Genomic DNA, 12,466 nt, shown 5'->3' on the forward strand with positions numbered 1-12,466 from the left:
GCGAGAGCTTCTCGGCTGGTGGAGGCAAGAGGGTTTTTTTTTCTTATTTAATATTTAAGTTTTTCCAATTATATGTAAAAACAATTTTAACATTCTTATTTTTCAAATTGTGAGTTCGCTTCCTCCCTTCCACCCCTCATTGAGAAGGCAGGCAATTTCACATAGATCATACACATGTAGTCATACATGTGTTATGTGTAGTTATACACAAAACACATTTCCATGTAAGTCATTCTGTGAAAGAAAAACACAGACAAAAACACCTAAGAAAAATACAGAAAGTAAAGAAAAGTATCTTTGATCTGCTCTCAGGCTCCACCGGTTCTTTCTCTGGAGCCGGACAGCCCCTTTCATCATAGGTGAATTGTCTTGGATCATGGTGTTGCTGAGAATAGCTGTTAGTCACAATAGATCCCCATTTAATACTGCTGTTACAATGCAGTGGACGGTGCTTCTGCTCATTTCACAATGCATCAGTTCATTGCGTCTTTCCAGGTTTTTCTGAGAGCATCCTGCTCATTATTTCCTAAAGCACAATGGTATTCCATCACAGTCATCTACAGTAGCTTGTTCAGCCATTCCCCAGTTGATGGATATCCTCCCAATTTCCAATTCTTTGCCACCACTTAAAGAGCAGCTGTAAATATTTTTGTACACATCTCTCCTTTTCTTTTTCTTTTTTTATTTCTTTGGAACACAGACCTAAGAATGGTGTTGCTTGGTCAAAGGGTATGCCTGGTTTTACAGTCCTCCCGGTAGAGTTCCAAATTGCTCTCCAGAATGGTTGGATCAGTTCACAACTCCACCAACAACGCATTAGGGTCCCGATTTTCCCACATCACCTCCAGCATTTGTCATTTTCCTTTTCTGTCATATTCACCAATCTGACTGATGTTTGATGGTACTTCAGAGTTGTTTCAATTTCCATTTTTCCCTATCAGTAGTGATTTGGAGCATTTTTTCCCACACAACTATAGATAGCTTTGAGTTCTCATGAAAACTGTTCATATCCTTTGACCATTTTGCAATTGAAGAATGGCTCTTATTTCTATAGATGTGACTCAGTTTTCTATGTTTGTGAAATAAAGTCTTTACGGGAGAAACTCCCTAACATATTTTTCACAGGAATGACTACCAGCTATGCACTTCCCTCTCTCTGACTGCTTCGCCCTGTGCACTCTCCTGCGTTCAGCTTCTGACTTTGCCCTCACCCCCCGCTTTTAGGGGGCGCCAGACCGAGGCCGAGCTAGTACCTGGGCAAAGGGAAAAGGTTTTGGGGGTGCGGATTGAGGCGGCAAGCAAGCTCCAGAGCCCAGCTAGCGGGGGGGGGGGTGCCCCATCCCCCGGGACTGGAGCGAGGAAGCAGTGGCAGGGGGTGCGGGGGATCAGGGAAGCCGTCGTGGAGGGGGCGCTGCGGCTGAGGTGTTGCCCCCTCCCTCCCCACCCCCCAGGGCCCACGGAAGTCCCGCCACCTCGGTGGTCTGCCTTTGTCTCCCTTCCCCGCCACCCAAGAGGAGAAGTGCGGGGAGAAACAAAGCCCCGCCCTGCGGAGGCTCGGCCGGCCCCCCGCGATGGCCCCCCGCTCCAGGGGCAGGCTGCGGGGGGAGGGCAGGGAGGGGGAGTCCGGGCCGCCCGCTTTGGGGTGGGTGCCCCCGCTCTGCTCCCCTTCTGGGCTCGGCGCGTCCTCAGCTTCCCGGCCCGGCCCGGGCCTCCCTGGCGGTGCGGACCCCGGGGTGCCAGGGTCCCGGGCAGGCCACGCCGCGGGAGCGCCCCCGCAGCCCCCCAGCCGCAGCTCGGGCTGGCCCCGCCTCCGCTGGCGTCGCCCCGCCCAGGCCCCGCCCCTCGCTCCGGCCTCTCCCCCCTCCCCACGTCGGAAGGCGCCGCGCGTGCGCGCGGGTGCGGGCCGGGGTCACGCGCGGCGTCTGCGGGGCGCGCGCACGGGGGGCGGAGGCCGCAGCCGAGGAGGAGGCTCGGGCCCAGGGAGGCCGCGGGGCGCAGGTGGGTGTGCGCGTGCCCGCGGGCGGGGCGGGGGAGGGAGGGGGCACTCGGGGTTCTCCCCTGCGGGGTGTCTGCGCGCGCGTGGGTTGGCGGGGGCGGGGGCCCGCGCCCCCCGCCCCCCGCTCCGGGCCCGGCCTCCAGCCCCCCGTTTGTCTGTTGCAGATGAGCCTCGTGGGCGGCTCCGCCGCAGCAGCAGCCTCGGCGGCCGCCTCTGCGCCTTTGCCCAGCCACCCCCGGACCATCGGCGGCCCCTGATCCGGGGGGGTCCCCGTCTCGAGCCCCGCCTGTGCCGGGCCATGCCCGTGGGCTCTGCAGCCCCCATGCCAACATGATGAAGACGGAGCCCTCGGGGGAGCGGAGCACGCTGCGGAGCGCCTCCCCACACCGGAATGCCTACCGCACGGAATTCCAGGCTCTCAAGAGCGCCTTCGACAAGCCCAAGGCGGAGGGGGACCCCAAGGCCAAGGAAGGTGAGGGCTCCCAGCAGAGCAGGGGCAGGAAATATGGCTCCAACGTCAACAGGATCAAGAACCTCTTCATGCAGATGGGCATGGAGCCCAGCGAGCCGGCGGCCGCCCCCCCCAAGGCCAGGACCAAAGGGGGGCCCCCCTCCCCGCCCCGGCGGGGGAGGCCCAAAGAGCTGCTGGAGAAGGCGGACGGCTGCGCGCTGAAGCTGGAGTCCTCCGTGTCGGAACGCATCAGCCGCTTCGACACCCTGCACGATGGCCCCTCGTACTCCAAGTTCTCCGAGACCCGCCGCATGTTCGAGAGGAACAGCCGGCGCTCCCCGCAGTCCGAGCGGCTGGCAGCCGAGGGGCCCGAGGACTGGCCCGGCGCCAAGTCCAACAGGGGCAGCACGGACTCCCTGGACAGCCTCAGCTCCCGGCCCGAGGCCGTCTCACCCACGGTGAGCCAGCTCAGTGCGGTTTTTGAGAACTCAGACCCCCTCACTGAGAACCACGAGGAGCACTCCGAGGCCTGCACGGAGGCCCCCAGCCCCCTCAAGGACCCCGACTCTTGGGGCCCTTCAGACCGTCGTGGGGCTGAGGCTGAGAGCGCAGGCCAGGTCCTGGAGGAGGCGGCTCCCCGGCCCTTGGAGGTGGGACCCCGGCTGGGGGTGGAGGACCCAGCGGCTCCCCGACAGGACCGAGGCCCTGGAGAGCCGGGGGGGACTGAGCTGCCGGTTCTCCAAGCCCCTCCTGCGGAGCCGGAGGTCCCCAAACTCCCTGGGGATCGCCTGGCAGGGGTCGCTCTCAGCTCCGGGGATGCCCCTGGCAAAGAGGGAGGCCCCGAAGAGGTAAATGCTGCCCAGAGCTCCCACGTCTACATGCATACAGACTACAACGTCTACCGGGTGCGGTCCAGGTATAATTCGGACTGGGGAGAGCCAGGCACTGAGCCCGAGGACCAGGATGACAGTGATGAGAACCAGGATTACCAGCCCAGCAGGGACTACCTGGAAATCAGCGGCTTGCCAGAAGAAGAGGACATCCCAGCCAATCGCAAGATCCAGTTCAGCCGGGCACCCATCAAGGTGAGTGTGTGGCCTTCCACCTGCAGGAGAGGCCCCTCTGGGCTCCCAGGGGAGGCCTTGCCAGGTTCTGGGGCTGGTGGCATGTGCTCCCTTGGGGCCCTTAGGCCAGCTCCCACCTGGGCCCATGGTGAGCCCTGGGGTAGGTGCCCCAGTCACCCATTCTGTGGAGGAGGATGAGAGCATCCAAAGAGGTGGGCTGAGGGTGGCCCACAGACCACAGCCCCTCCCGGGGTCTTTGGGCTGCTTTCCTTCAGGTGGGTCAACCCTTTGGGGTATCCCTGCCAGGAGGGGGCCTGGTCTGGGGTGCAGATCAGGGCAAGCCAAGAGTGGCCTTGCTCAGGCAGCAGCTCCAGGGTACCTGCCAGCCTGGCTCTGGTGGCCAAGGTTTTTCTGATACTCTTCCAACTTCATTCACGTTTTGTTTCCACCTTTGTCTCTCCAAGAACCTGGGGCCTCCAGCAGGTGCTCTTTATGAAAGGGAAGCAGAGGAGACCCCCAGGGTTGGACCCTGCTGTGGCTACAGGCACAGACAGTTGGCCACCGAGCCCCTGTGCCAGGTCTCCCCAACATGACTCGAGCCCTCGTCCCCATGGGGCTCCTGTGCCTGTCATGGGGCATTAAGTCTCTTGGTAGTGTTGGTGGTAGCAGTGGACAGCCCATTGTTTATCAGTCATGCTGGGCCTTCTCTCCTGGAGTCTGGCTGCCTCCATGGTTCTTGGTCTCAGCCTCCCAGCCAGGGTCTCTGGGGGGCACCTTTGTGAGTCCTACTTGGAGAAGCTGCTGGTTCCCCTGCCTCCCTGTGGTCCTGCAGATGCCCGAGGCTTGGGGGAAACAGGCCAGAGCCTGCGACTAGGCCAGGTTCTGGGGGCTCTCCCTCTTTCAGGCCCTCTTCTGTGTCTGCGCAGGAGAAGCACATTTAGGATTGTGTCACATTGAACTTCAGCCTCTACCCCCACCTGCCCTAAAGCTTGGGCCACCTGCACTTTCAGCCCCACATACTATGACAAGCTATCTGATGGAAAGCTCAGGGCCTTCCTGAGAAGGACTGTACATTGTGTGTGGGATCCCCTGCCCTCAGTAAGCTTCACATCTAGTGGGGGAAATGGCTTACAAAAGGAAGCTTCTCTGCTTGGGGAATGGGCAGGAGAAGGGTGAGAAGTCCCAGAGGAAGGAGCAGGATAGCCCGAGGGACTTGAGACAAGCCAGTGGGGGCTGCACCCCAGCGCGCGCTCATCTCCTCTCCCTCTTTGCTGATGGCCAGGTTTTGTTCTGGTGATTTACTCCACTGACTGATGTCCCTGGCTGCCTCCTGGCCTTGGCACATTGATGTCTAGGAGGGAGGGATTCGAAGGGGAGCTGGCTGAGGTGATTTGCTCAAATGCCCCCCTCCCATGGGTTAGAGGTGTCCTCCTGTTCATGGGAATGTTTTCAGGCACTCAGGCCTGAAAGAATGAATGGGGTTTACTTTGTGCCTCAATCAGTTGGTTTCAGTCCTGTCTGCCTTGTTTTGACCCCATGCTGCACTGCTTTGCCATTCCCTTCTCATTTTACAGATGAAGAAACTGAGGCAAACAGGGTTAAATGGCTTGCCCAGGGTCACACAGTTAGTCTGACTCTAGACCCTGCTTGCTCTCTCCTCTGCCCTCATTTGTGCCTAGCTCTGTGCTAAGCAACAGTAGAAAAGGAAGAGATACTAATACAAAAGCCCCATGTTTGGTGTGCCCTGCACCTTCTTTTGAAAAAGCCGCCCCTGGCTGGGGAGGGCACTTTGCTCTGGGAAGTTCCTGGGCCTTGAGGGTAACTTCTGGGGTGTGGACTGACCCGCCCTACTTGGGCAGGGATGGAGTGGATTTGATCTTGGCTATAAACCTGGACTTTGGGATTGGAAGAAGTATGCAGGGAAGTGTGAGGGGGAGGTCACAGAACTGTGAGGCTGGGCCTTTTGGGGTATGCCAGGTGGCCGAGAGCTGGGAGAGAAAGACCGAAAGAGAGACTCTTTCCATTTCCTTCTCTGGCTCATATGACAGATGAAGAAACTGAGGCAGATAGGGTCAAGTGACTTGCTCAGGGTCACACCACTAGTAAGTTTCTGAAGCTGGGTTTGAACTCAGGAAGATGAGTCTTCCTGACTCCTGGCCTGGTGCTGTATCTACTGCCACCAGTATCTCTTCTGAATTACAATGTTACCCAGACACCCTTGCTTGGGCTCTGCAGTCCTGATTTCTGACCCAGAGACCCCTGGGACTCCTTGGCTTAGGTGTCTCTTCTGGGATGAGGTCTCCCAGAAATGTCCAGTCTCCCTTGGGTGTGGTGTGCACACAGGTACACAGTCAGTCAACTCACATGCACACTCATTTGGATGTGCGCACACTCACCCCATACGCAGTCACACACCTACTGATACACACACACACACACACACACACTTATCCATATATACATGCTCACTACATACATATATTCACACACACATACTGATATACACACACACACACACACACACATATATATACTCACACAAATACACTCTCATCTATATACACTCACCTTCACCACATATACATAGTCACACACATACTGATACATACACGCACTCATCCAGATACACATGCTTACCACATATACATATTCACACACACATACTGACCCATACACATTTACACACATACACACTCATCCAATATATACTCACACATATACACAGCTCACGTATACACTTACCCATATACATTCATGTTCACCACATACACTTTTATACACACACTCACATGTTGATATGTACACACACATATACATTCACTCATATACACACTCATCCATATACACTCGCTCGCCACATACACATATTCACACACACATGCACACACACACGCACACACTCATTCACACTCCATCTTCTCCCTCTTCTTCTTCTCCAGATTAAAGTCCTCTTGGTCACTCAGATTTGCCAGATTCTCAGCAAGTTCCTTTTCTTGGCTCTGGGGAGCAGCTCCCCAGCGGTGCCTCAGGCCTCCATGGCCCAGAAGTCCAGCCGGTCTTCTCAGACCTGTCTGTCTCATTGCCGTCCCTGGCCTGGGACTTTGGAGCCTTGGGCAAGGCTTCCTGCCTTGTGCCCATGGAGTTGCCCAGGAGCTGGCTGTAGCTGTCAGGGTTGAGAAACCTTGGGGGGGGTTTGGTCACACCTTATCTGGGGTGTGAGCTGGGCAGACGGTGGGCCTGCCCCCTCAGCAGGAAGTCGCTCCTGCTCACGACTTGGCTTTTCTCCCTCTACTGGTTGCTGCTGGTGGGAGTCTGGCATCTGTATGTTCTGGGTCATTCCCACCTTGAGTCTCATGGTTCTCCTTTGTAAAATGGTCCTCCTCAGGGGACTATCATGAGACTAAAAAGGTCATCTGTGGATGTGCTTGGGGGGCATCCCTGTGTGGCCACACCGTTCAGGGCCCTCTTGGGGGACCCTCCATGGGGTCCCCTTGATCACTTCAAGACAGCCCTGCAAGGAGGGGTTTGTGTTGGCTTTATCTTACAGCTGAGCATGAGAGAGGTTCATGGACTAGTCCAGGGCACACAGCTGGGAAGCAGCTGAGGCTGAATTTGAACTCGGCTGCCCCAATGCCTCTGATGTTACAGGCTGAGCCCTGGATGGAGACACTGCAGCTTTATGGGAGGGTCTGTGAGGGCAGTCTCAGACACGATGAGCCTGGGGAAGAGGGATGAGTTGGACAGAGCGTGTCCAGCTTTTGTCTTTGTACCCTGGCACCTAGTGCAGTCCTGGACAAGTACCCAGAGGGCCTTTCAAGAGGGCTTGCTGCTCCTCTTCCTGCTGTGCTTGTGGGGGAGGTGATGCTGAGCCTGTTTCCAGCTGTCCCAAGCAGAGGTGGGAGGCCCCAGAGGGTTGTGGCTGGTCTCAATGCCACTGCCGCTTCTGGCTGTCCATGTGTGGAATGGTTGTCTGAGCAGAGGCGGGAGGCCCCAGAGGGGTGCGTCTGGCCTTGATACTCTTCCCCATTTCTGCCCTGCCATCCCAACACCGGCCTTTGGTTCCAATGCCTTCCAAAAGGCCTGTGTGTGAAATGGGAATCCATAGGTTTGAGATTTCCTCTCCCACTAGTGACAGGTCCTTGGAGAGCATTGTATTCTCCTGAGGATGAGGGACACATGCATGCACGTACGTATACACATTAGGCGTAGTATGGAAACCTGTGGGCCTCCAGCCTTAACCAGACCTCCAGGGACCAACCTGAGTAGCCGTGGATGTCAGGGTCTTCAGTTCTGTGACCTGAGGCTTTATGGGGTGGGTCTCAGGAGCTAGTGGGGTTTCCAAGCATCCCAACGTTCTTATGGTACCCTAGTGGGTCCCCTGAACCTGCTGCTGTATTCACTCCTGTGCTGTCTCCTGCCAGGGGCCACTGACTGGAGAAGAGCCTGGCCATGTCTTGATAACTCAACTATGAAGCAAGCCATTTCATGCCTCTCTGCATCTCAGTTTGCTAATCCATAAAATGGGGGTTATCAGAGTGGCAAAGAGGAAGTTCTTTGTAAACACGAAAGCTCCCCTACCCCACCCCCCATTTCTGAATGCCAGCTGGTCTTTTTCGCCCTCAGTTTCCTACTAGTACTGCAGGGCCAAGGGGCTGTCCAGTGATTGGCCACTTTGTGAGCCTCCCCACCATTGAGGCTGTTTTCTCTGCCTGGAAGGTCCTGGCTTTGGGCTCCTGGCCTCAGAGAGCGCACAGCTTAGCAGGAAAGGTGTGCCTATGCTCAAGTGGAGTCTGAGGTCTGAGCCTGGGGCAGGAGGGCCATGGGATTCATCTGGATGACTGTGAACTGCTTATGCTTTCTTGTGGAAGGCTGAGGCTGCCAGACATCTCCACAGAGGGCCACACTTCCAGAATCCCCTCTTGAAAAGGTATGGTCATCCAAGATCAGGCAGCTGAGCACGTTTGTTGAATGCAAATGTGAGTCTTTCATGTTCTGGAGAGTCCGAGCAGGTTGGCCCCAGAGTTCTACAGAGAACAGATATCTTTGCTCAGGTTCTGGATGGAAATGCCTTGAAAACCCAGGATGTTTGCTTCACCTGGAAGAGGCAGATGATCTGGGGCCATGTGACAGCAGGATGGGCGAGGATGGGAGATGTTCACTGGGTCTGGGGGCTCAGTGATGACACAGGCCTGATGGGCAAGCACAGGAGACATTCCCTGTTGGTGGATATCTTTCTGAATTTGGAAACTAGTTTGAGGAAAAGAACTGAGAGAGATGCAGAATGAGCTGTGGCCCCTCTGCATCTTCCCCGGGCTTCTGAGTATTCTGGTTGTGAGGACGGATGTGCACATGGATTCCAGGCAGATTGTGTTCGTCCTTTGTTGCCGAAGAAGACCATGCCATCAGAGAAATGATGACATGACTTGCACTTGACTTGGTTTTGAGTGAGGGAGGGCAGATTCAGAGCAATGGGAGACCACCAAGTGTTATAACAAGGTCTGGCTTTGGAAATCCTCAGCAGACTTAGTGCACATTTGGCCTGGCTTGGCCTGGCTCCTACCGTCTCTGTCTCTCTCCTAGTGACCTCGTCAGCTCTCCTGGCTCAGGGATTCTCTCTCCACAGATTTATCAGTGCAAAAGCTGGCGTCTCCTTCCTCTCTCCGTTCCCCCTCCCCCTGCCCTCCATCACTTCTTCCCAGTCCCTGTCTTCCTTCTGTCTGTCTGTCTCTATTCTCATTTTTCCATCTTCCTCCTTCCTTCCCTCTCTCTCTCTCCCTCCTCATCTCTGTCCTCCCTCCTTCCCGTTCCCCCTTTCTGTTTCTCCCTCCTTCCCTTTTTCTCTCTTTTCTCTGTTTCTCCCTCCTTCTTTTCCTCCCTCTAACCCATGTCTCTTTCCCCCTCCAGGAATACGGAGTCAGAGGAAGGGAGCAGTGTCGAGGCCAGCTTGGGGAGTCATTAGAAAGCAATGTGGCGGGAAGGTGGGAGCTGGAGAGGCCACAGCAGAGAACATGGAAAGGGGAGAAGGCTGAGGACAGGAAGCAGTGACTTTCTGGTATGATGCGGTGGGGCGAGGGGGCCAGGGGGGAAGGGGAGAGATGCTTCCTTGACAGGGACAGCCCAAGAAGTGACACAGCCCCAAGGCCTTTGAGTTCTTGTCTCAGTTGTGGATAGCATCTGTCAGTGCCTGGGCCCCTCCCCTCCAGGGTTGCTGCAGTCAGGCCTCAGGCCTTGCATTGATGTGGCCCTGTGGTGCCTTCCTGCCTTGACTCTCTGCTGTACTCCTTGGGCCTCTGTGTGACCTGCATGGAGAGGTGACCTCTGCTGTCCCTCCAGGGGTCTCACCACAGCACTCAGGAGGGATGTTTCAGGAAAGACTTTAACAGAACATGACGAGGAAGGCACGTTGTGGAAGTGTGGGTGCTCTCTCTCTCATGCACTGATGTTAGCCCTGGGAGACATCTTTGGTTACCTGTTCTCAGAGAGTTCCTCTTCTCCTGGGAGAGCCTAGGAGCACCCAGCCCGTATGGAGCTGTCTCCTTTTGGACAATGAGAAGAATAGGGACGTTGGGTGGGACTTGGGGAACCAGGCCTCCCCTCCCCCCATTTATAGATGAGGAAACTGTGGCTTGCCCAGGGTCACCCAGCTAGTCAGTGTCTGAGGCAGGATTTGAACTCGGCTCTTCCTCACTCTGGGCTCTGTGATGCCCCCCAGGCATACCACTGACAGCCCTTGCTGGTATTCAAGATTAGTGGGGAGTGGAGAGATCATGGCTCCAGTGCTGGGGAAAGGCTGGCACAGTGCCCTTGCAGGAGGGCAGGAGCGTTTTCCTCACAGATCTCGAGGCTTAGGTGTGGGCTCCCCCATACATAAACATCAGAGAACATTGAAGGAGACAAAAGGAGCCTTTTCCTGTATTCTCAGGTGTTCCTGGATCAGCATCTGAGCCAGTGGGGCTGGCCTGGGATGCACTTGTTATTTGGGTTCTACAGAGTTCTAGGACTGGCAGCCTTGAGCCCCTTCTTTCCAGGGACTCATCCTGGGTCAGGCCGGACTGGCCAGTCTGCCACAGACACCAGGCCCCTAGGACACACTGTGTGATGTCCTAAGCAACCTGATGGCTTGGCCAGACCACAGACCTGCAGCCGGGAGGGACTTCCCCGCTGATGGGTCCATATGAGGCACTGATCCAAAACAGGGTTCTGAACCCAGGTCCTCTGCACCCTGCTTACTCACAGCTTCCTCTAGTTCTTTGTTCCGAGGGCTTTGCCTGATACCATTAGAACATTCCCAGGCCTTCTTGAGACCTCTGATTGGTCCTTTTTTCCTGGTGGTCTTGGGGAAGCCTGGCTCTCTCCTAAGGGAGCAAGGTCTCTCCTAAAGGGAGTCTGTCCTCTTCACAATCATCCAGACCCCCTTCAACTTCTGGGGGGAGGATGGCCACTTTCTCGTGGCTCCCCCCAAGTCCTCTCTGCTTCTGCCCCAGCATCCCCAGCCCCTCCTTACCTCCTCCTTGGAGGGACCTTGGCTTGGGTCATCTGACAGCACTGACATGTGAGGTGGTATCCATGCTTGCGTGCCTTCTCTGTGCCCACCATAGACAGAGATTGGTGGTTGGCTGGGAGCTGCTGTTAGGGGCTCCACCCCTGCCCTGTCTCACATAAAGAACTACACCTTAGGAGCAGTCTGTAGGGGCAGCTAGGTGGTGCAGTAGATAGAGCACTAGTGTAGCAGTCAGGAGGACCTGAGTTCAAATCTCACCTCAGACACTTAACACTCACTAGCTGTGTGACCTTGGGCAAGTCACTTAACCCCAATTGCCTCATCCTGGGTCATTTCCAGTTATCCGGATGAATATCTGGTCACTGAATTCAGATGGCTCTGGAGAAGTCAGGCTGGTGACCTGCACAGCCCTCCCTCACTCAAAATAAAGTCAAGTGCAAGTCATGTCATCATTTCTCCGATGGCGTGGTCTTCAGCAATGAAGGACAAACACACACACTGTCTCACATCCTGACTGACACCAGCCTTCCTTGACAAGGACTTCCATCATAGAAACCCCTAGACCCCCAGGGGGCTCCAAGGTCCAGAGAGGGGTTGTGGGTGTGCAGGAAGGTTGGTGGAAGGAGCTGAGGGGCGGCACCATGGCTTCCCAGGAGCGTTCAGCTCAGCCACACCCTTCACAGGCATCGTGGGCTCCATTTTGAAGATGTGGAAGCTGAGGCTCATATGTCAGTCAGCCCCCAGGGGTCTCCTGCTTCCTTCCTGGGCCTCTCTGTCCCTGGTCACTGGGTCAGGGACACGATCAGGCTGATCTGAAAGCAGAGTGTTCACATGTGAGCTGAGGGCTGCCATCCTGGTGCCTGCGCTCCCTGCAGTTTTGGTCACATTGAAAAGCACATTGAATTCATTTGGATATTACGTAAGGTCTGAGGCTGTCCAGGTGTAGCCTGCCCCTGCCACCCCTTGCTCCTCCCCTTTCCTTTCCCCCTCCTCCTCTCTCCTCCTTTCCTGTCCTTTCCCTCCTTCTTTCTTCTCCCCTCCCCCATCTACCTCCCCACTCATTTCACGACTTCACCTGGATGCTTTGGACACTTTTGTCTGTGTCCTTGGCTGTAATGGGACAGGGAAGGGTGAGGGAGTCACCTGAGAAGACCTAGGCTTTAGGAATCCAGCCTCTCCCATCCCACCCTCTCTACCCACACCCTAGCTGTGGCCTTGCAGGGTGAGCTGTAGCTTCTGAGAAGGGCTCTTGGCCAGCTGAAGCTCACAGGGGAGTCCTGGTCCTGCCTTGATTGCCCTGAGAGGGTCATTTCAGGGGTGGCCAGGTACCCCCTCTCCCCCTGGGGCAGTGACTTCCCTTCCCTTTCTGATGCTGTGGAGGAGGTCCTTAATTGCCCTGGCTCCAAAGGAGGGGAAGGGCAGAGTGGGCAGGGCCCACCTTCCTTGGCTTCTTT

The 12,466-nt window shown here is 56.1% G+C and overlaps 1 protein-coding gene across 7 annotated transcripts in view; it reads left to right on the top strand.

Moving 5' to 3' along the window:
• Positions 1–1,912: 1,912 nt before the first annotated feature.
• PPP1R9A (protein phosphatase 1 regulatory subunit 9A) overlaps positions 1,913–12,466 on the top strand; it is an 82,230-nt gene continuing 71,676 nt past the window's right edge. For all 7 annotated transcript variants that reach the window (XR_011976462.1, XR_011976461.1, XR_011976463.1 and 4 more), the window contains exons 1-2: positions 1,913–1,998; positions 2,161–3,532. Coding sequence is in view for 4 of the 7 variants with exons in the window: in XM_072650733.1 (XP_072506834.1) it covers positions 2,327–3,532 (1,206 nt within the window). In the remaining 3 variants the exon portion in view is untranslated. The remainder of the gene's footprint in view (positions 1,999–2,160; positions 3,533–12,466) is intronic.

This window comes from Notamacropus eugenii, chromosome 3 (genome assembly GCF_028372415.1).
Source record: "Notamacropus eugenii isolate mMacEug1 chromosome 3, mMacEug1.pri_v2, whole genome shotgun sequence".
Taxonomy (NCBI): Eukaryota; Metazoa; Chordata; class Mammalia; order Diprotodontia; family Macropodidae; genus Notamacropus; species Notamacropus eugenii.